General features: G+C 42.6%; 1 protein-coding gene across 1 annotated transcript in view; it reads right to left on the bottom strand.

Annotated features, from left to right (window-relative positions):
• Positions 1-25,366, bottom strand: part of LOC126353934 (uncharacterized) — a 336,644-nt gene that overhangs the window by 270,210 nt on the left and 41,068 nt on the right. The window contains exon 2 of the mRNA XM_050003196.1: positions 9,554-9,697. Within this exon, the coding sequence (XP_049859153.1) occupies positions 9,554-9,697 (144 nt within the window). The remainder of the gene's footprint in view (positions 1-9,553; positions 9,698-25,366) is intronic.

Genomic DNA, 25,366 nt, shown 5'->3' with positions numbered 1-25,366 from the left:
ACGAGACGTAAAGCCCTAAGTTAACTTTCTTTTTCTAATCTTTGAAAACAAAAGAACTCTATGCCAGATTAACGAAATGTGTACTTTTTAGGATTTTGATGCTGAAATAGGCAAAATTAGGCGTCAACGTCGAAATACGCAATTTTAGATCCTATAGAACTAACGGTATTCAATTTAGTTAGTCATGAAACGTGTAAATACCAACTTATATGAAAATTGGAGCTTGGGAAAAAAGTAGATTTTTAACCTAAAGATCCATGATCTATTTTTTACATATGAATAATAAAACACCTATAAAGAGTATTTGGTACTAACAGGGATAGCGATATAAAAAAATAAAAAAAGACCGAAAGACGAAGCATGGGCGCATATCAACTAGCCACCTTACTGCACGCTGGGCAGAAAATATTTTCTTCCATCTGTCGTATAGTGTGGAAAAACTTGTAGCCACTGTCTTATATGATGAAATAGACACTTTTTAGGATATTAAAGCCGAAATAGGCAAAAATAGGCACTAACGTCGAAATAGGCTCTTTTAGGTCCTATAGAATTAACGCTATTAAGTTTAAATAGTCATGAAACGCTTAAGTTCAACTTTTTATGCAAACAGGAACTCAGGAACAAAATAGGTTTTTACCTAAAATCCGCGGTCTAATTATTAATTATGCTTTATCATACAGGTAAAAAATTACGTGTTTTCCAACTGAATTCACATATTTAGTAAAAACAAATTCAGTAGCAAAACACGACTTTTTTATTGTTTATATAACAAAGTATAACTGAAGTACTAACAGAGGAGAGATGGCTGAAAATATCAACAACATTTAATTACTAGCCTCTTCACCTCAACTTCACTCATATGTTCATTCGACACACAAACTGAACACACATCCTCCTACCCATTCCCATGCCCACCTCTTCCTCCCTTTGTCCACCGAATCTTCCTTCCCAACTCTATCTGTCTGTCCCCTCCTCTCCTCTCTCTCTGTCTCTTCAGCTACCCTACCCTCTCTCTCTGTCCGTAGCCTCCTCCCTCTCACTCTGTCCATACTCTTCGACCCATCTTAACCTGTCCTCTCCCATACTCATTGGCATGTGTAGCCCTTGCAATAGGATTCAATAAAGCAGGCCGATACTACTTCCATAACATGCCGCTCATGCAGGACAGGCTACATGTTAAAGCCCAGAAAACCATCTCCTGTCCCTGCTGACATATAGGCTACCCTGCAAAACAGGTTGATTTGGTGGGCTGCTTTGCTATATACACAGGCAGTATCTTTAGTAAATGTGTTTTCGCGCCAACACACTTAGCTCCACATGTTGTCAGTGCACCTGAACTTTACTTGTGATAGATTATTAGAACGATGGAAACATTGACAATTCAGCACATATTTAACATTTTACGATGTAATAAGTGTCGTACTCATCGGATGTTGCGGGACTCTCGCATTCAAAAGGCTGCATTTTGACGACGACATGTACTCATGTCAGATAGTGTCCGCCCCCGGTAGCTGGGTGGTTAGCGCGGCAGAATGTCAATCCTAAGGGCCCGCGTTAGATTCCCGGCTGGGTCGGAGATTTTCTCCGCTCAGGGACTGGGAGTTGTGTTGTCCTAATCATCATCATTTCATCCCCATCGACGTGCAAGTCGCCGAAGTGGCATCAAATCGAAAGACTTGCACCCGACGAACGGTCTACCCGACGGGAGGCCGTAGTCACACGACATTATTATGTCAGATAGTATTATATTCTGACAGGATGTAAGTTATATACATTTCTCACTGATTTTTGTAATTATGCTGCTATCTTAATGAAATGTTTGCTTAATTATGTATATACACCCTGTGCTTCATTTTTGTATTTTTGTGTTTAGGTAACTTTTGCAGTGTTTCTTGAAAATGGCCCTAAGGCCGAAACTGCAATCGTAACAATAAATATTTCATACAGTCAACGGCGATTATGATGTCTTTTAAGAAGTATGACTGTGAATCCCAACCATGAGAAGTTAATGAAATTACACTTATTTGTGATAAGTTATATTGTGTTCCTAAATTGCATTCACCCCAGATCCCAGTCATTCGTGTCAGTGCGTTAACTATTCCATTGTCCGTGAACATTAGAGAAACTGGCTCAAAATTTCATCTTTGAGAAAAGGAAACGTCAGACTGATTTTAGGTTCAGGACTTACCAACTTCTCTTTGCATTTCTGTGTACCTATTACTATAATCATCACTTAAAAACATTAGATTTCACATTGCTTGAGAGTTTTTCGTATGTATGAACGTTTTGCTTGGAAATTTGTGGTAAGGTCTTATGGGGACCAAACTGCTGAGGTCATCGGTCCCTAAGCTTACACACTACTTAATCTAACTTAAACTAATTTATGATAAGGACAACACACACACACAAACACACACACACACACACATCCGACAAGGGAAGCCGCGCGGACCGTCACTAGGCCCCTCAGACCGCTCGGCTACCCCGCGCGTCACACTTGGCTTCTTCGATACTGTGATGGTATCATTATTCTGGAAACAGAAAAATTTAATAGTTATCGAAATCATGTTAAATGCTACCACCAGTTCTGACTAATTTTGGTTGCAATTATACCGTCGATAAATAATAATAAACCATTCGATGTTCTGTTAAACTCTAAATATAATGTTGTATCTGTTGTTTCTCCCTCATCGGCCATCTCCACTCCTTCTACCACATTGTATTGCAGGTGTACGTCGTCTTACACTTTAGATATCATCCTGCTACATCTCTGTTCTTTCTTACTTTTTGAAACCCCCTCATAATACTAAAACCGTGGCATCTCCAACACGTCTGCCTGGCGGCAGTTTTATGTTCAGGGGAGGGGGAAATAGAGAGAGAATGAAACTATGCTCCTACTCAGAACGAGACCGTGGCTCCACACCTGTCAGAATCGCTACGTCCAATCTTAAGTACACACACATACACACACACACACACACACACACACACACACACACACACACACACACACACACACACACACACGCACGCACGCGCACTCTTCTCACCAATCACAGGCCCTGTAGACCAAGCGCTGCATCAACGATCCTATTGCTGCGATGTCCTTCTCTATGTCATCTTTTCACCTTGTACGGGGTGGGCCCAATGGTCTTGTTGCCCGGAGAGTTCCTTCAAATTCTTTCGTGGTGATTCTGTTGTTTTCCATTCTAGCCACAAGTCCAGTCCACTGCAGTCTCCTACTTTTTAATTTCTGGATGATAATGGGTTGCTTCATTATTTGATAAATTTCATTGTTCTTCCGAAATCTCCATACACCATTCTCCAACACAGGTTCCAAGATTTTTCTCATTACTTTTCTTTCGAAAACATTCAGTTTTTCTCTTTCATGCGAGAATGCTACTGCAGTGCAACTATAAAATCGAGTCAAATTTAAAATAACACAAAATCCCCAAGATTGGATAGGTTTTACTGTACCTCAAAACTTATACACCAACTAATCTAAAATATCATCACACTCCTATGTAATGCGGAACTGACCACTAAATGTCACGACAGGCGAAACCAGCCGCATAAAAGGAAGCGAAGAGTGTTGTGATGTCACTAGACAAGGAGTAACATCAGAATGGATCGTTCAGCAGAGCTCAGTGACTTCGAGTATGGACAAGTCATTAGCTGTCACCTGAGTAACATATGCATCAGGGACAACTGAACACTTTCAAAACTGCGCAAGTCCATTGTTGGTGATGTGATGGTGAAGTGGAAACGAGAAGGAACAACAAGAGCTAAACCGTGACCACGCAGACCTCACGAACTGAAAAACAGAGAGTGTCGAGCAATGAGGAGGCTGATTGTAAGAAAATCACATGAAAACAGTGCACGGAAGTGTTACTAACAGTCCAACTAGAACACTGACTGAACGTAGGGAATTAAAACGAGTGCGGTGTGATGGACAAGTAGCTGCTCTTAAGCCACAAATTGCTATTGGCAGTGCCTGAAATGGTCTACAGAGCGGTGTCACTGGGCAGTAGAAGATCGGACACAACTGATGTGGAGTGATGAATCATGCTGTGCCCTATGGTAGTCTGTAGGAACGGCTTGGGTTGGCGTTTGCTTGGAGAAATCTGCCACTCAAATAAATAGCATCTGCGGCGATCGAGGGGCTTATACCGAATAATCCTTATGTTACACAAAACAGGCGAGAATGCTAATGCAGTGCAACGATAAAAGCGTGTCAAATTTAAAAGAACACAAAATCTACAAGATTGAATATGTTTTACTGTACCTCGAAACTTAGCACGTACGTCAATAAGAGGTGGTTTCAATAGCTTCCGCAATGAAACTTTGTCCCGATATATGACAGAAAATCTATAGAGATTGTAGCCGAATGTAAAGTACACCAGCGGCAAGGCACGATATGTTGGTTGCGCAATACCAGTGGCAATATTTCTGATGACAGCACCATTAAAGCAGAGTTACTCAATACGGTTTTCCGAAATTCGTTCACCAAAGAGGACGAAGTACGTCTATTCCGGAATTCGAATCAAGAGCGGTGCTAACATGAGTAACTTAGACGTAGATATCCGCGTTGTAGCGAATCAGCTTAAATCATCTCCGGTCTAGATAGTACACCAATTAGGTTTCTTTCAAAGAATTCTGATACAATGGTCTTTATTTAGCAATCACACACAACCATCCTCTCGGCGGAAGATCCATATCAAAAGACTGCAAAATTGCACGGCTGACACCAATACTCAAGATTGGAGATAGAAGTTATCCGCTGAATTATAGACCTATATCACTGGCGTCAATTTGCAATTGGGTTTTGGAACACATAATGTGCTCAAACATTACAAATTACCTCGAAGGTAACGATCAATAGACATATAGTCAACACGGATTCAGAAAATATCGTTGTTGTGAAATGCAATTAGGTCTTTACGCGCACGAAGTAATGAATGCTATCTTTATAGGATTTCACATTGATTCTTTATTACTAGATTTCCCGAAAGTTTTTGGCACTGTTCCTCACAAGAGACCACAAACCATATTACATTCCTGTGGACTACCACTTCAGTTGTGCGACTGGTTTCGTGATTTCCTGTCAGAATGGTCACAGTACGTAGTAATCGACCCAAAATCACCGAGTAAAACCGAAGAGATATCTGGCGTTCCTAGGTAAATTTTATAGCCTCTCTCCTATTACTAATCTGTATAAAAGATTTAGGAGACACTGCGCAGCCCTCTTACATTGCTTGCAGATGATGCTGTCTTCTCGAGGGTGGTAAAGTGGTCAGGTACAGCTTGGAAGGGTCCTACTATCAAAACTGGTGCCACAGGCAGGAAATCTTGAGACATTATTCTCAATGCCTTGTCCGAAAATTACTTTGAGCAGGTAGAGAGCCAATTTGTGAAGGTAACGTCTTAGATCTCCAAATAACCAACAGCCTTGAGCTTGAAGAAAGAAAGGAAGAGTGGATTTAATGTCCAGTCAACATCGAGGTCATTAGAGATGTAGCAAAAGCTCGAATTGTGCAAGGTTGGGGAAGGGAATCGGGGGTGCCATTTCAAAGGAAATATCCCCGCATTAGCTCTGAACTTATGGAATCAGTTAACACACAGGAAAATATCAGTGATCATAAGGCTGTGGTAGCAACTATGGTTGCTGGTTTTACCAGAAATGTTGAAAAACGTATCAAAATATTCTTGCTTAGCAACAGTGACAAGATACCAGATGCGGAGTATCTGAATATTCAGTTCTGATGACGTAGATATGCACAAATGGAAAAAATTCAAGAGCATCGTTCAGTATGCCTTAGACAAGTATGTTCAGGGCAAGGTCTTAAGGGTTGAGAGAGATCCACCGTGATGTAATAGCAGTGCTAGAAAACTGCTACGTTAACAAAGAGAAGTCAAAACGTAGCAGACGAAGAAGAGCTGAACGAAGCGAACATTAGAGTAATGAGAGCATACGAAAGGCGTTCAGTGACGTTGAAAATAAAATTTTATCAACGAATCTAAGTCTTATGTAAAATCAGTAAGCGGTTCGAAATGCTGCATTCATTTACTGAGTGACCATACTGGCACCGAAATCGAAGATAACAGAGAGAAGGCCGAAATACTTAATTCGGTCTTCCGAATCACCTCCGTTGATCGTAACACTGTACCTCCTTTCAATAATCGTACTAACGTTGAAGTGGCAGATATTGAAATAACCAGTTGCGGAATGGGAAAGCAGCTACATCGCTTGGTAGTGGGGAGGCATATGGCCCACGTGAGATACCTATAAAATTCTACAAAGACCATGCGAAAGAACTTACTGCTCTTCTAGAAACAGTTTGTCTAGGTCACTGGAGCATCGAAGAGTGGTTAGTGATTGGAAAAAAGCGCAGGACATTCCCGTTTTCTAGAAGGACCGCGGGACGCATGCACACAATTACAGCCCTATCTCGCTGACATCAATCTGTTGTAGAATCATGGAAAATGTTTTACGGGCAGGGATTATGCCGTTTTCAGACAGCGAAAATCTCCTCTGTAAAAATCAACATTGATTCCGCAAACACAGTTCCTGCGAAACTCTTTGAGATCCATAGCGCTGTAGACAACGGCGCCCAGGTTGATGCCATGTTCTTTGGCTTCAGGAAGGCATTTGACGCCGTCCCGCACTGCCATTTAATGAAAAAAGTACGAGCTTATCGCGTATCGGACCAGATTTGAGAATGACAAGACTTCCTCCCAGATAGGATACAACACGTCTCTCTTAACGGAATAAGTTCGACAGATGTAAAGGTAATTTTGGAGTATCCCGAGAAAGTGCAATAGTATCGTTAGTTTTTACAATGTATAAAAATGATCTAGTAGAAAGAGTCGGAAGCTCTTTAAGACTGTTCGCAGATGATGCGGTTGTCTATAAGAAAGTAGCAACGCCAGAAAACTGTATCGATTCGCAGAAAGACCTCCAGAGAATTGATGAATGGTGCAGGCTGTGGCAGTTGACCCTGAGAGTAAGCAAATGTGACATATTGCGCGTATATAGGAAAAGAAATCAACTACTGCGTAACTACACTATTGATGACAAATTGCTGGAAATAGTAGCTACCGCAAAATATTTAGGAGTAACTATCCATAGCAACCTTAAGTGGAATCACCACATAATACAAATAGTAGAGAAAACAGATGCCAGGAAGATTCATAGGAAGTAATTTAAGGAAATATAATTCATCCACGAAAGAAGTGGTTTACACGGAGCTCGTTCGACCGATTCTTATTTCTCATTAATCTGGGACCGTTACCAGGTAAGACTGATAACCGAGACAGAGAACATCCAACGAAGAACGGCGCGTTTCGTCGCGGAATCGTTTGGTCGGCGCGAGAGCGTTGCGAAGATACTCAACAAACTTCGGTGGCAGACGTCACAAATGGCGCTGAGAATAACGGAGGGATTTACTACTAAAATTTCGAAAGAGCACTTTGCGGGTAGGGTCAGAAACATATTACTTCCTCCCATATTCATCTCATTTATGATCACGATGAGAAATTCGAGAAATTAGAGCCAGTACAGAGGTTTACCGTCGGCCGTTGCCCCGACGCGCCATTCGCGTGTGGATCAGTATAGGGGAGATCAGTTAGTGGCATCTAAAGTACCGTCCTTCACACAGTATTAGGTAGCTTGCGGAGTATGATGTAGATGCAGAAGATCAAAACTAATTGCAGAGTGACTCTGACACTACACGTGTATGATGCGAAAAGTGGCGATTCTCTCTAAATAAGGAAAAGTATGAGCTCTTCAACGTGAGTAAGAAAAGAAAGTCGTTAAATTTCAGTCAGACCAGTCAGCCGATAAATTAAACAAAATTTAACGCTATCAGTTGAAGCAAATACTTAGGAATTGCAAGTACGAACAACTTATATTGAGGGAGTCATATACATAATTTTGTGGGGAAGGCAAACCAAAGTCTGCGTTTTATTGGCAGAACTCTTAGAAGACACAGCAGGTCTACTAAAGAGAGTGCCTACAGTACGCTTGTCCGTCTTTTTTTAGGATACTGCTGTGCAGTGTGGCATCCTTACAAAATGGTATTGATGGAGGACATAAAAAATTGCAGTAATGAAATTATCGTGAAATAGGGGAGAGAGTGTCACGCATATGATAAGAGAGTTTGGATGGCAATCTTTAAAACAAAGGAGTTTTTTGCTGTGGCAAAATCATTGAATTTTCCATTCACCAGCTTCCTGCTCTGAATGCGAAAATATTTTATTGCCGCCTAGTTACAAAGGGAGAATGATCATCGTAATACAATAAGAGAAATCAAAGCCTATACAGAAAGATTTAACTGTTGATTTTTCCCACGCTCTCCTAGAGAATGGAAAGATTGAGAAATGGTCTTAAGGTGGCTCGAAGAACCTTTTGCCAGGCTCTTAAGTGTGAATTTCAGGGTAGACATGTATACGTAGACGAGGAGGTGCTACTACGGTGTGGTGGTGTTTTCTGTGGCCAGGGTGTGGTATCCTTATTGTCTTAGGAGAACGGTGAATGCGGACGAATATGAACACATGTTACAGCATTGTTTGCTGCGTACAACACAGGAATAGTTCGAAGATGATGACAGCTTGACAACGCACTTCGTCATTTTGCAGCGTCTGTGAGGCTGTAGACAAAAACATTCTTGAAATGGACCAACCTGCCCAGGTTCCCGACCTGAGTCCAGTGGTACAACTTAGGGATGGATTAGAACGCCGTCTTCGCTCCAGAACCCATTTCGGACATTACTACTTTCCCTGCTTGAGCTGTTGAGGAAGAATAGGCTACGAATCGTCCACAGACATTCAGAGTCCCCACTGAAACTGTTACCAGCAGAGTTCGAGCCGTCATAAAGGTGGAGGGTGAACGCACCCAGTATTAATGTAAACTAATAGGTGTCCGGATACTTTTCAACGGGTAGTGTGATGAGCATGGCACAAAGAAAATATATTTGCTTTCGGACTGAGTCCACCCTTGAGCAAAATATAATTTTTTTCTTTTTGTTCCCTACTCAGACATATTTCACTGAAGTTTGAGAGCCATCAGTAGCTTTTATCTCCTTTCCTGTTGCCACTTGCTGTGGTTTTCCTGTTGTTTTTTTATGTTTTGCGACATACTTGCTTTCTTTTTACAGTTTGTGAGTTTTTATGGTTTGCCCATTATCTTCACTGCGAAAAACTGCTCTGTATAACTTCCACTGACACTGTTTACAAACTAGGAAAAGAAGACGGCGGACAAAACAAAACAGACGGGATTTTTTGGTGAAAGGGTACATGTCGGAATAAGCAGTGTAACAGGTTAGTCTCTACAAAGTTGTGATTTAGACGTACAACAAGGTCTGAACGAGTCTCAGCGGTGTAACGGGCAGTGCCATCGCAGTAAAGAGGAGCCGGCTACTGGAACCGGTCCCTCGCCGTCGCCGCCTTACCGTTCTCGTCTCTCTCTCTCTCACACACACACACACACCTCGACATCCAGGCCCACATTCGCAGGACGCGCAGCGAGGCAGCAGGAAGCCGGTGGCACACTGACCTTGAACGTGGAGTGGCTGAGCCTGTTGATGAAGTTGGCCGCCTCTCGGAACTGCGAGTTCTCGTACAGCAGGATGATGCGCTTGACGGCGAAGCGTGGGCTCACGTCAGCGATCGTCATGGAGCTGATGCGCGAGTCCAGCTCCTGCAACGACACCACGACGAGGCGCGTCAGCTGCGTCGCCTCCACACCAACAGCTTCGCGCCCGCTGTGTAACCTACATTCTGGAGCACAACTGCAAGTCCCTTTTGTCTTGTTTTGTGATATTTGGTCTCCAGAGTTTGTACTCTATTTACCATCGAAAACACATGTTTACGTGGAACACATAAAACTACACATAAACTGCATATTTGCAGAACTGAACAAATAGTATGGCAAGTAAACTAGACATTTTTGTGTTTTCAATTCACACCATTTTTTACATTTAATAATTAGAGACATAAATTAATTAAAATTTAGATACGATAAAAACCTACAGATTTTACCTTATACTCTTCGCGAAATTCACAGTCACTTTATAAAGGCGAATGTCTTAAGAAAACAAAAGAGAAGAAGCTGACTGACGGAGGGAGTAAGCCATACTCACCAAAGTCTTCAAAGATTCCGATCGTTAATTGTCAAATTTCGGACACGGAAACAAGACGTTGTTTACATCAGCTTCTGACTCAGAATCACACTCACATCCAGGGGAACCATAAGTACTGACTCTACACAACTGAACAGCAAACGAGGCACGGTTAAAGCGGAATCGAACGATGGCGGAAATCGTAGATCAGTCCAAATGTTTCCCCATAAATCACGGTCTTCCAGAAATTTGAGGTTATAATGCCGCATGGTACCCACTTTCCGTTTATTTGGGACACATTCCGCATCTCCCACCACTCCCTTTTTCCATGACTCTTAACTTCACTTAACACACTGGACTCGCATTCTGGAGGACGACGGTTCAATTCCGCGCCCGGCCATCCTGATTTGCGTTTTCTGTGATTTCCCTAAATCGGTTCAGGCAAATGCTAGGATGGTTCCTTCGAAAGGGCACGGCCGAATTCCTTCCCCATCCTTCCCAAATCCTGTCAGACCGATGACCCCGCTGTTTGGTCTCTTCCACCAAATCAACCCAACCCAGGCCAACCCGGATACACTCTTAACTTCACGTAAGAAGTACGTATACGGTAATTTCAGTTTTTTTTTATTCAGTTTGTTTCGATGAGACGTCAACTTCCTCATTATGGTGGATGCCAGCGTGGGAATGCATCCACAACAGAATGTATATCTGGCCTCTCTATCTATAGCGAACATATTCCAGTACCGATCCAAAATGTAATGGTTAGTTGTTTTATTCCATCTTCGGTGATGAATATTTTTAAGGACATTCTGGGAGATGGATACGGTCACTATCTTTAAGAAGGAAGTGAAATATACAAACTTGATTGCTCCCAAAATTGCCACAGTCTCCGCCCTAAAAATTGAGGCACTTCCAGGCAGTTTGTAGGCTTTATTGACCTGGTTCTGAGGGTACAGAAATGCACATCCAGTACACTTCTGTTGTGGAATTTTTGGATCCTTCGGTACACACGCATATACAGATATAACCAGACTACTGAACTTCAACGAGACGACTAAACTTGCAATTTACGTTAACACTCATCGAGCTTGACATATTACGATAAATGACCGGAATCTGGCAGCTGAATGTGTCAAAATCATATTCAAATAAAGTTAAATATGTAGAACATCACATAGATTGTGTGAAGGAGACCTAAGAATCAAAGCTGGTGTATATGACCAGAATTGTACTTCTCTTGTTGCAGGCATCCGTGATTGGTAAATACAGTCTCTACCCTTATAGACAAGACTAGCCATGAAGACCATGCTGTGAATGAAAGATTTACCCCTATCACTTCAATCATCCATTCGAAACCAAAATTGCATTCTTCTCCCGTGACATCCTAAAAGACATGGAACAAGGCAGACCCGCAGATGACAGAGTTCTTTGACTTCTGAAAAGTATTCAGCACGTTACCACACCAACAATTATTAAAAATTACGATTACGTGGGGTATCGAGAAAAAGTTAGAGTGGACCGAAGATTTATTGATAAGGGGGATGCAGCATCTTATCTTGGAGGAGAGCCATCAGCGGAAGTAGAACTAACTTAAGTGTACCTCAGTGAAGTGTGTTAGGTTCTTTGCTGTTAGTATAGTAAATTAACGTTCTCTAAGGCAACATTGATAGTACCTTCAGACTTTTCCAGATAATGCAGACATATACACAAAGTACACTGCCTAACAAAAAAGTGAAGTATCTAGAAACGGAGGAAGAAATGAAATGGGACATAAGTGATTGAGTGCTTATGTCATTATAAACTCGAATCAAATTTACAAAGAACTTGGCAGTATGAGCACACTTATCAGTATGATGGTGTGCCCAGTCTGACAAGGACGCACGAATTAATTCGGTTGGGAAGGGTGTGACAATTTGCTAGTCCTTTGAGGCAAGCTGCTCCACAACTATTGTAACTGGTCCTTGATATCTTGGATACTGGCAATGGGGTAGAGTCGATGTCCGAGGCGCCCCACACATGTTCTATCGGCGACAGATCTGGCGATCTTGTTGGTCACGAGGTATCTCAATATCACACAGACAGTTCATAGACACACATACCAAGTGTGAAAGAGATCTGGCCTGTTGAAAAATGACACCACAATACTGTCACATGAGAACACATGAGAATACACATACCACTATGTCGTGAGAGTTCCGTCAAGCACCACAAGTCCTAACCTGAAATCATACCAGATGGCTCCTGAAAACATGACGCTAGGAGTTATACCTGCTATGCCTACCGAACGAGGCGGCGCAGGCATCAGCACACTGGACTCGTATTCGGGAGGACGACAGTTCAAATCTGCGTCGGGCCATCCAGATATAGGGGAACACCAAGTGGGCTGAGACGCGAATAGGGACCGAGCGAGGTGGCGCAGGCATCAGACACTGGACTCGCATTCGGGAGGACGACGTTTCTATCCCACGTCCGGCCATCCTGATTTAGGTTTTCCGTGATTTCCCTAAATCTCTTCAGGCAAATGTCGGGACGGTTCCTTTGAAAAGGGCACGGCCGACTTCCTCACCCATCTATCCCCAATCCGATGAGACCGATAACCTCGCAGTTTGGTCTCCTCCCCCAAAACAACCCAACCCCAACGTGAACAGGATTCTGAACAGAGGAGGGAGGCGTGCTAGGGCAGTCCATGCAGCTGTGCACAGCCACTGTGCCAACGTGGCGCAATGGCTAGCACATCCTCATAGCGAGCAGTAGACCCGGATTTGAATCCTGGCCTCGGTGCAAATTTTCATTCACCGCTCAGTCTCCATACACACATCGACATATACAGGGTGAAGAAAAATGGCGCACTTAGCAGTAGTATGCGCTTCCTCATCCGATTTCAACTCAAAAGTGTACCTAATAAAATCTAGTCCCTTCAACAGGTTTAATAGAAATGCGATTTAAAGAAACGAGGCTCTGGCAATGCTGTAACTGCTTGCATCGTCACCAGGAACAGGTAGCATGAACTCTGCGCTGTGCCATAGCTGTCTCATTATCTCAGTGAGACGAGACAACGCTGTGGGGAACGATATGCAGATTCACCGATGTTCGAGTGGCGTTCACCTGAAACTTTTTATTTTCAGTTAAAGTATAAACTGTATCCAGTTTACATCTTCACAATGCGGTATATTGTGCATATCTTTCTCTTACTTTTACCTTTATTTAAAAATTAAAACATTACATGAATTTCTTACAGACGTAATCGGCCACTTTTTTTGTCCACGATACTATTAATCCCAACAGAAAATACTAGTGGATATAGTAACACCGTTTGTATCCAGTGAGGTACAAAAAACACCATAGGCAGGCTACACTTGATTGCAAATTGAGCTACTCAACTTAATTCCATTCCTAGGTGTGACGTCCAAACTTACCATCACAGGTTCAGTACGTTCACGCACGAGTAACTTCCACTTCCCATATTCGAAGCGGCCACCTTGCATATACAAACACTTCGCCATTCGCTGGACCATACTTTCCTGCTCCCTACGCAACACACCTGCATCCACAATTGCCGAATCGGCATGCATCCGGGCTATTGCGTTGTATATGTCCATGGGTGGCCTGCTATAAACGTGTTCCTTTAAGTGTCCCCACAATAATTTTGTGGATTAAGGTCCGGGGAACTTGGAGGGCAGAACATTGGAGCTCCACGACCAATCCATTTCCCTGGAAAGGCTCCATTTAAATCGTTGCCCACATTAATTCCAAAGTGTGGCGATGCACCATCATGCTGAAACCATAACTGTCGCAAAGTTAAACATTTTTTAATGCGCCAAGCAAAGTATTGCAAAAAGTATACGATACAGTGGCACATTCAGATTGTCCGGCAAGGGCACAAAAGCACTCTTCCCACGACTCGAGCCGACAGGTTTATGTCATAGCGTGCCCGAAACTCACGTTCATGGGTGACATGTGGGTTGTGCTCCGACCAATAATGGCCGTTGTGGAAGCTGAAAATACCTTCACTAGTGAAGGTAGAGTAGTCAGTCTATATCAAGTTATTTTAATATGTTCGCTATCTTCCGCTTGGTGCAAAAGCCATTCCCTAAACTGTACTCGTCGAACGTGGTCTTCTGGCCGATGGCGTTGAGTTAACGTGAAATGCTATGGATGCAACTCTTCATCATGCAACATTTCAACAACTAGTTTTTGAAATATCTGGAACTGTCTTTCAATACAACGGGCGCTCCACCGAGGTGATTGGTGAACGGTTTCAAGAGTCGTGTTCTCTGTTTATGGAGTACGTGTAGTCCTCGAACGACCTCTGTCCATTACTTGTGGGCGAAGATTACCGGTTTTACGAAGGTGTTACTGCAGGTGATGAAAAAGCTTCGAGGGCCGTTGTGGCCGAGCGGTTCTAGGCTCTTCAGTCTGGAACCGTGCGACCGCTACGGTCGCAGTTTCGAATCCTGCCTCGGGCATGGATGTGTGTGACGTCCTTAGGTTAGTTAGGTTTAAGTAGTTCTAAGTTTTAGCGGACTGATGACCTCAGATGTTAAGTCCCACAGTGCTCAGGGCCATTTAAACCATTTGAAAAACATTCTTATCGGCGTGCCACCTTTGAGGGCACAGTGCAACATACGTACGAGCATCAGTAGGAGCTTGGTTATCGGATGCACCTAGCACCAAAAGCATATGGACGTATTCATCGTTTGTTTGCTCCATCGACAAGTCGCCCTACACGAATTTCTGACAGGAAATTTTGGTTGTGCACTTTGCGGTCTGTAGACATATGCATGCAGTTTAATGGATCCCACAGTGATCTGATAGGCTGTTGTCATGTGGCAAAATAGTGTCACACTTATACACACATAATGCCATCCCAAAACAGCAGGGAACCTCCACCTTGCTGCAGCCGGCCGCGGTGGTCTCGCGGTTCTAGGCGCGCAGTCCGGAACCGTGAGACTGCTACGGTCGCAGGTTCGAATCCTGCCTCGGGCATGGCTGTGTGTGATGTCCTTAGGTTAGTTAGGTTTAAGTAGTTCTAAGTTCTAGGGGACTGATGACCACAGCAGTTGAGTCCCATAGTGCTCAGAGCCATTTGAACCACCTTGCTGCACCCGCTGGACAGTGTGTCTAAGGCGTCAGCCTGGCCGGATTGCCTCCAAACACGTCTCCGACGATTGTCTGGTTGAAGGCATACGCGACACTCGTCGGTGAAGAGAACGTGATGCCAATCCTGAGCAGTCCATGCGGCATGTTTTTGGGCACATCTGTACCGTGCTGCATGGTGTCGTGGTTGCAAAGATGAACCTCGCCATAGACGTCGGGAGTGAAGTTGCGCATCATGCAGCCTATTACGCACAGGTTTAGTCGTAAACCGACGTACTGTGCCTGCAAGAAAAGCATTATCCAACATGGTAGCGTTGCTGTCAGGGTTCCCCCGAGCCATAATCCGTAGGTAGCGGTCATCCATTGCAGTAGTAGCCCTTGGGCGGCCTGAGCGAGACATGTCATCGACTGTTCCTGTCTCTCTGTATCTCCTCCATGTCCGAACAATATCGCTTTGGTTCACTTCGAGACGCCTGGACACGTCCCCTGTTAAGAATCCTTCCTGGCACAAAGTAACAATGTGGACGCGATCGAACCGCGATATTGACCGTCTAGTCATGGTTGAACTACAGACAACACGAGCAGGCTACCTCATCTCTGGTGGAATGACTGGAACTGATCGGCTGTCGGACCCCCTCCGTGTAATAGGCGCTGCTCATATATGGTTGTTTACATCTTTGGGCGGGTTTAGTAACATCTCTGAACAGTCATAGGGACTGTGTCTGTGATACAATATCCACAGTCAACGTCTATCTTCAGGAGTTCTGGGAACCGGGGTGATGGAAAACTTTTTTGTGTGTGTGTGTAAATGACGAGAACTATGGAATAGACGAAACATGACGAAGGAACCTGACTGGAATTCGAACCGTTGCTGCAAGATGGATGTGAGTTTAGTGTCTCACGAGTCTATTCAGTGAGCTGCGACGGCTGTGCGCCTCCAAAGTATTGGGGACTGAGACCTCTCGCCAGGTTGCCGCCATAGTCACCGACTGCGGCCATCAAGAGTAGTGCAGAAATGCGATTCATCGCTGAACACAATGCGACGCTATCATCAACCCATTCTTCCCAGTCACGGCACCTTCCAAATGTCAACCGAGGCAAGTGACAGTTTCCCTAGTCCGGCTGCTGCAAGTGTCCAACCAATGGTGTGGGATGACACAAAATGTTACACAGAGTTCTTTACTTGTTCTTAGACAGCAGGTGAAGATGTGTAGGGGTTGCGATATTCCAGGTGCACAATAAGACGGTTGTCCCTTCTGATGGTCAGATGTGGTCGATCGGAAACTTGAGTGTGGCTACAGTCTTTTCCCACGTCTGCTCAATATCGGGCCACTGTCAAGCATCGTCCTCTACGCTCCTCGGAGTATGGGACATCATCACCATTTACGAATGTCCCCTAAATCTGGATACAACACGATTAGATGTAAACCCGCAACGAGACAATTCTCAAACTCTCCCAACTGCTGATAACGCTGCCTCGCGCGAATCCACGGCATCTTCGTGTCACTCACAGTAATCGCTCATCATATGACTCTGTTGACGCCCCGTATATGCCCTACACTAAATACGAATAAAACTAATGCATTTTGACGGCCGTCCTACCTGACACTGAGAATTTCCACTCTGATCATTTACATATCCGCCGACAGTGCGTACGTGTACGAAGTTACGTTGGCATCCGACCGTGTCTTCAGGCGTCGCACTCTTTTTGTCAGGCAAGGTATGATGAAGCACAAGCTGAAAATATCTGCACAGATATTCAGTCAGATGTTGATAAGATATCAAATTGCAGGAAAGATTGGCTTTTCGCATTAAGACTGTTTATTTCAAAAAACCAAAAACCTAGCGTACTATGTCTACACTATCAATGAGTCACAACCGAGATCGGTCACATTTAACAGGTATCTAAGTGGGACAATTTGTGTGATATCAGAAACAGAATGTTTACGTAGGCTCAAATACAGATAAAGCAAATGACGGATTTCGATTCATTGGTAGAATACTTGGAGAATTACTGAGTCTACAAAGGAGATCGCTCACAAAACACTCGCGTGACCCATCGTAGATTATCGCTTAAGTTTGTGGGAGTCATAACGAACTGGACTGTCAGATGATATTGGACGTATACAAAGAAGAACACCACTTGTGATCACATGTTTGACTCTTTCGAGGTGTCAGTACAGCCTGGCAGACGCTTGCAGGCGGGAGCCAGCTATCCCTCGAAAGACTGCTTAAAAACTTTTGAGAACCAGCGCTAATTGAAGAAATTAGGAATACATTACAACCGCCTGCTTTTCGCTCTCTTAGGAACATTAATACAGTGCGCACACAGTCGTTTAAGAAATTACTGTTCCCGCGCTCTATACGTGAGAGAAATGGGAGGATGTCCTGATATGGGAAGTCTTCTTTACCAAGTATTTCACGGTGCTTTGTAAAATATAAATGTAGATGTACAGAGTGGTTGTAGTATAACTTTCGATACTTGAGAGGGGCCCCATGCAAATCAAGTGATCACAGGAAATGAAACTTTGTATAAACATTTGTAAGGACATGTGTTAGAGAAATATTGAATAAACCATTGAAAGAACTGCGTTTTAATTTCTACATGGGAGCGTAACATTTGTTACATGCATACCACGTTTCTGTTCCAGGATACAAACGTTGCTCTAAGTGGCGACCGTCTGCATGTCAAGTTCGTACGGGTACCATTTCACAGTTGTTCACAGCACGTCTCGAATGGTGAACCATAGAATGTTCAGCTGTCGTGACACAGCTCGTGCACTGTTCGAAGATTACACCTTGCGTCTAGCATTCTCACCCATGGAACAGTAACTTCTTCATCAATTTGGGGCGTAATTGGCCCTCAACCTCTCCCAAGAGAAATTCCAAAATCACCAGTAAATTCGAACTTCGTAATCATGTTCTTCAACCCGATTGCGAAAAGAGGATCTCTCCGTATTCCTTTAATGCATCGAGACTCGAGTCGAGCAGCAGCACTGTTGCTGTTGTTTTGATAAAACAGCTTTACGCGAAAAGCCCTGCTCGCCTTGCCCGGACCCACATTGACTGCGTGCAACTGTATCCACACTGAAGCTTATGTTTCAATCCCACGTCACCGCACCAGTACCGGCGCCTAACGGCAAGTCACAAAACAAACACTGTTAACAACGCAAATGCTGCAGCACACAGTGTGAACATCATTCCTATGAAGCTAGTTAGCCACACGATAAATAGTTTTCTTTCTACACTGGCTCAAGTAGCGAAAGTTTAATTATAACAACGCTGTATGTAAATACTTGTCGCACCAGTACAGAAAACAGGTACTCGATTATTTCATAGTTTACGATCACTGCGGAGCCTAGGTCTCTGGGTTTTATCTTCAGTATTTTAACGTTTTTAAAAACACAATAAAATGTATCGTTGGACCAACTATGCTGCGTTATCTGAACGTTGTCTTGCGATTATTACACTCGATAAGCTCAAACTTAATGCCGGATCGGAGACACGATCCCGGAAACTGACTTTTAAGGGGCAGCATTCGATTAACTGAGATACTCAGGCAAGAATCAAGTACCTAAACGTAGCTCTAAGTTGTCAACACCTGTAGGAGTAAAAGTTTTGGTCAATAGGTGGTACAGCGCAGATGAATAGTTCGCACTAGAATGAGGTCTTACATATCAATGATCAATGTAGAACTCCCTCTTATGGGTGCCCTTCGATACCCATCAGACACAGATAGGTTAAACTTTTTGTGTAATTTATCGTGACATCATAATATCGTAATCTAATTAAAAATGTAATTTACGCAGTCATTTGCCTTTGACAGAGCGTAGAATATATTGATGTCCTGTAATTTACTTCCGAGTCAATTAAATATATTGTCATTGTGTTTGAGATTCTTCTTCACTTTCACACAGAGTGGTAATGTCATCAGCGAATCTTATCGTTGATATCCTTTCGCCTAGAATTTTAATTCCACTCTTGAACCTTTCTTTTATTTCCGTAATTGCTTCTTAGATGAGTAGATGGAACAGTAGTGGCGAAAGACTACATACCTGTCTCATAACCTTTTCAATCCGAGCACTTCGTTCATCGTCTCTCAGTTTCATTATCCTCTCTTAGCCCTTATACATGCGCATTACTCGTCTCTCCCTATAGTTGAGCCGTATTTTCCTCACATTTCGAACATCTTGCACCATTTTACGTTCTCAAACGCTTTTTCCAGGTCGATAAATCCTGTGAACGTATCTTAATTTTTCTTCATTCTTCCTTCCATTTTCAGCCGCAACGTCAGAATTGCCGCTCTTGTGCCTTTGCCTTTCCTAAAGTCAAACTGATTGATATCTAACACATCTTCAGATTTCTTTTCCATTCTTGTGTACATTATTTTATCAGCAATTTGGATGCATGAGCTGTTAAATTGATTGTGGGATAATTCTTGCACTTGTCGGCTCTTGCTGCCTTCATAAATGTATGGATGACGTTTTTCAGAGAGTCCGATTGTATATTGTCAGACTCATACGCTCTACATGACAACATAAATAATTGTTTAGTCACCACTTTCCCTAATGATTTTAGAGATTCCGATGGAATGTTGTCTATCTCTTCTGCCTTATTTGATCTTAAGCCTTCCAAAACTATTTTGAATTTTGATTCTAATACTGGATCCCCTATCTATTCTAAATCAAAGCCTGTTTCTTCTCCTGTCACGTCATCGGATAAGTCATCCCCCTCATAGAGGCATTCAGTGTACTCCTTCCGCCTACCTGCTCTCTCTCTCTCTCTCTCTCTCTCTCTCTCTCTCTCTCTCTCTCTCTCTCTCTCCTCTACAACTAAGAGTGGAATTCACATTGCACTCTTAATGTTATCACCCTTGCTTTTAATTTGACCCATGGTCGTTTTGACCCTCCTCTGTTCTGGGTCAGTCCTTCCGACAATCATTTCATTTTCGATATCTTCACTTTTCCTGCATTTTCTCTTAACTTTCCTGCACTTCCAGTTGATTTCATTTCTATGTAACGTGTACTTCAGGTATTCCTGAATTTTCCTGAACGTTTTTGTACTTCCTTCTGTTATCGATCAGTTGCAGTATCTATTGTGTTACACATGGTTTCTTCGCAGTTACTTTCTTTGTACCTATCTTTTTCTTAACAGCTTCTGTGATTGCCATTTTTAGAGATGTCCATTCCTCTTCAACTGAACTGCCTAGTGAGCTATTCCTCACTGCAGTATCTGTAGCCTTAGAAACAGTGAATTACATGTATCGTTGCTAAGACTGTGGGATAGGCAACTTCTAGAGGTGCTAGTGTGGATCGAAACAACAAGAAAATGCCCAGGAAACTTGGGCTCTAAAGTGCACAGCTAAGGAGCAATGAGACTTGGTGCGTCTTCGCTACTGTGAAACGCATCTCCTCTATTGAACAGGTGCTCGTAGTTCCTCGGTCATGTATTTTACGGCCCAAGTTTACTGGACGTTTTTGTTTTTTTCGTTTATACTACCGTCTTTGAAAGTTACCGACTCCACAATGTTAGCACCAACAGTGGCGGTGCATGTATTCCACTGTCAGAAGTATTAGAATGATTTTCACTTATAACTTCCGGCTCGTTTGTTACCGGTCCATGGTCCCTTACATCAAATTGATATATTTATCCTTCTCCTTCGTCCCTGAAAGTATCATCCCGGAATTACCTTGTGAAGACATACATCTACAGGCACCAGCACCTATAATTTCGACGCTCTGTAGCGTCGTTGGGTGACGCTTCCGGACACGGGTTCTTGCCCTCATTTTCTTCCTGAGGACCCCTTCTTCACCCCTTCGAAGTATGTCGGTGTACTTTCGAAACACCCTGTATAAGGAATGGAATTAAAAACGCCATCAAATTTCCGTTCCATTTCACTTTTACTAGGATTCTCCAATATTTTAGAAAATGTAACATAAATCACCTTCATTATAATCCGACTACAAATGACATACTGTCAAAGTCACAATTTGGATTTCTATAGGATTCAGACACTGAGAAAGCTGTCTACACCTACAATGAGAGTGGTCAATAAATTACAAGCTTCCAATATATTCTGCACTCTGTCAAAGGAATTTCGTAACCTTCTTAAAAAGAAATCAGAATATGATAGTGTCATAAGAAATTATGCAAAAGTCATATCTGTCTAACTGGTAACAAAGAGCGTCCACAAAGACGAAATTCTACATTAATCTACAAAATCTCATTTGATTTAGATCTCGTTGCTTGTATTGCCTCGCAAGGTTACATTAATTGTGCATTAATTGTCTTTCAAAAAAAAAAATGGTTCAAATGGCTCTGAGCACTATGGGACTTAACATCTATGGTCATCAGTCCCCTAGAACTTAGAACTACTTAAACCTAATTAACCTAAGGACAACACACAACACCCAGCCATCACGAGGCAGAGAAAATCCCTGACCCCGCCGGCATTCGAACCCGGGAACCCGGGCGCGGGAAGCGAGAACGCTACCGCACGACCACGAGATGCGGGCTGTCTTTCATCAGCAGCATTTCCGAATGTTAATTTTTTTCGTAGACTATACAAAAATTGTGATGAGTTTTTGAAAGAACTCGTAATGCATAATTTAAGGAGATTAACATGTGGTTCCTGGGCAGATTCAGTCGGAAGCAGTCGCTATATGCTGTTCAGAACCTACAACTGGTTTCCGCTCAGCATATACAGAAAATATGAGAACAAGCGGAAGAAGCGTCTAACAGTGATCAGTTAGCGGGATTATGACTTGATAATTAATTGGTCAGTTCATATTACAGGACGCAGAAACAACCAAACCAATATTTATTTGACATAGTAACGTTGACAGACCTAGGTGGTCTAACGTAATGGAATGATTTATTTACTTTGGTTCTGCAGTGCATACTGTATAATAAATCTCCCAAAAATGTTTCGCGCCATCTGCATATGTGCGAACTCGTGTTGACACTATAAAAGCAAATGTACGAGAACAATCGTAGAAACGAAATAAAAAGAGTTTTGATTCTCCAATGAATTCGCGCAGGCTCTCCGCCATGTGGATGACAGAGCGAACATTTTTCTATCGTACATAAGGAGCACACTTAATGCTGGGTTGTGCATGTGTGCGTACATGAAATAACCTGAGAAGGAGACCGCGTCTACTCGTCATCACCGACTTATTCCTAATGTATGGCACTTGCAGGACTTGGCCAGAAATGAAAGTAACAGAAGTGGGAGCTCCAGATGGCCGAGCGTTTAGAAAAACATAAAATTTTTGGCGCGGGTCGTGCGAGACATGATCTGACTATGTTAGCGTTGTTTCCAGGCATTGGTTGGCTCAACAGAAAAGGTACTGAACGGTAATCCGAGGGTCGTGGGGTGCAATCTCTACGTGTAAACTTGCTTAGTTAGTTTCATGTTGCGTGGATCATTTTGCACGAAAGATGGCTATATTCTGAACGTTTGTAAGTATATTTTTCTAGAAAGAGAAAAGATATACAAATGTTGTGAGTCAGTAAGTCCTGCTCACCACCTTTTACGGGTTACAACAATAGAAATTCTAACTACGGAATGGGAGTAGTTTGCAAGGGGAAACTTTCTCAGTTTGTTTTCAAATTTTACTTTGCTGTCTGCCAAACATGTTATATCTATAGGCAAGTGATCAAAAATTTTTGAGGCAGTATTTTCCGTTAAAAACAGCATTAATGTGGAATAATGAAAGTAATGTTTCATTTTAGTATTATTAATTATGTACATCATTGTTTCTTTTGAACTTTAGTGGATTATTTACAGCAAACTTCATAAGGGAACACTGTGAAGCAGTAGTGAGAATGCCCAACTGTTCAAATGTTCAAAAGTGTGTGAAATCTTATGGGACTTAACTGCAAAGGTCATCAGTCCCTAAGCTTACACACTACTTAACCTAAACTATCCTAAGGACAAACACACACACCCATGCCCGAGGGAGGACTCGAACCTCCGCCGGGACCAGCAGCACAGCAGCAGCGCCTCTGACCGCTCTCGGCTACTACCACGCGGCAATGCCTAACTCGGTAAGCAGATCTCTACAATATCTTCCTGTGTGAGAACTACATATTATTGTTACAGCACGTTTTTGCGGCTACGGTCGCAGGTTCGAATCCTGCCTCGGGCATGGATGTGTGTGATGTCCTTAGGTTAGTTAGGTTTAAGTAGTTCTAAGTTCTAGCTGTTAAGTCCCATAGTGCTCAGAGCCATTTGAACCATTTTTGAACGTTTTTGCGCAATGAAAATATCTTTTCTGAAGCTGAGTTACACCAGAACATTATTCTAAATGACAATATTGAATGTAAATATGCAAGATATGTCAATTTACAGATTTGTCCCTCCACGACGTTTGCAATGATTCTAAGTGCAAATGTGGCTAAATTAAGCTGCTGTAGCAGTTCAAATGTGTGATTTTTCCAATTTAAATTCCTGTCAATAGGGACACCTAAGAAATTTGAAGCTTCCACCCTATTTATCATTTCCTCGCCATGTGTTACACTCATCATTGGTGTAACAGTTCAGTTTTTACGTCATTTAAATTGCAAATAAATCGAAATAATGCTGAATATATTGTATTTATTCATATTTTCATAAAATGCATGAAAAGGAAAGACAAAGGAAAATTCTGGACCGAGGATTGAAAACACTATGATTCGAGTACGTGATTTTCAATACGTGAGTGCTGGTGTTGTTAGCTTCTGCTTCAGGAACATTCACGCATTGTAAAGATTCACCGCAAACTTTTTATAATTATTATCAGTCAGTGTAGTCTTGGCAGCTAGTGTTGCTTGCCATAATTAGGTGTGTGTTTTGTATTTAAATGATCATTTAGCGAGACATGAAGGGTAGAAATTATGGTACGAATCACAGTCGCACACGTAACTCAATGTCCATTCTCTAAGTCGTACAAGGTTCATCGCTGTGTGGTGTGATCTTTGTCTTAACCGCTCAGGTTACTAACGTGTTTTTAGCGATTCGATCGCAGATAAATATTTGCGACAAGCATAAATACAAATGTCATCGCTGCTCATTTCACTCGCACAAATTTAAGCTGTGCTCTTAGCTTCCAGCCTAACCACACCCTCGGAAGTTGCGACGTATTCGGAATAAACAGCAAAGTATTTCTGACAAGCAAGACTGGAAATATGTGCATGTTTATCCGCAGCCACGGAAGTTGCGACATATTCGGATAAACAGCGAAGTATTCTTAACAAGTATACTGAGGACACAAAATCGAAGAAACTCGTTTCTTGGGGAGCACGCTCTTATATGTAAATAACATAGAATATTGCAGAATATACTTCTATTACATGAATAAGGGGGAACCAGAATCTGTTACAAAAGCGAAATGGAAAAAATAGCATGTAGCAGGACGCCACCCTGTTTCCTCCGACACTATAACCACAAGACTACACAATTCACTTAAAATTTTCTGCATTAGTATTGTTTATCTTAGGATATCCTAAAGAGTTTTTGCCATTGATATGTCGTTAACTGACAGTCAGCTGCAACAAACCGTTACAAGTGTGAGGTCTGTGATAAATTTCTAATGCGCCATTGCCGTGAAACGTCATAGAGTCATAATGCGCAAGTTAAAACACAGAAACAACATAATGTGATGAAATCCAATACGGTGTCTCCAAAGAAGCGAGCGAGAGACGACACGTGCCCCGAACCGAATGCCGTGAAATGCTATTGGTTACTCTTGTTTTGGGCCGAGCTGCCCCTAACGATAAGTCCATAGAGTCGAACGAGGCGATCGGCAGTATAATATGTGTGGCATCTCCGGCGATTTGAATGCGAGGCATCAGCAACCAATCTCCACCAGGACTGTTCGGAGGCAGATGCATAGCATAGTGAGCAGCCGATGACCTACATCACAGCCTGTGCCTTCCGATGACTTTTGACCACTCAGTGCAGTTGGCACAGGAAGAATGAAACGGATGACCATATCAAACAAGTTGAAAGACGGAATGCTGTTTCTTCTTTTCCTTCTTCTTTTACTTTTCTTTTCTTCGGAACTGAATAATCGTAGGTGACGAATTTACTTTCGAAAATTCAAGTAAGCCAGAACGATAGTGGCAGATGTTTTAACACCCAATAAAATATTTTAAAGATTATAGGGACA

The sequence above is a fragment of the Schistocerca gregaria genome, chromosome 3 (assembly GCF_023897955.1).
Source record: "Schistocerca gregaria isolate iqSchGreg1 chromosome 3, iqSchGreg1.2, whole genome shotgun sequence".
NCBI lineage: Eukaryota > Metazoa > Arthropoda > Insecta > Orthoptera > Acrididae > Schistocerca > Schistocerca gregaria.
This window is presented reverse-complemented; position numbering and strand designations above follow the sequence as displayed.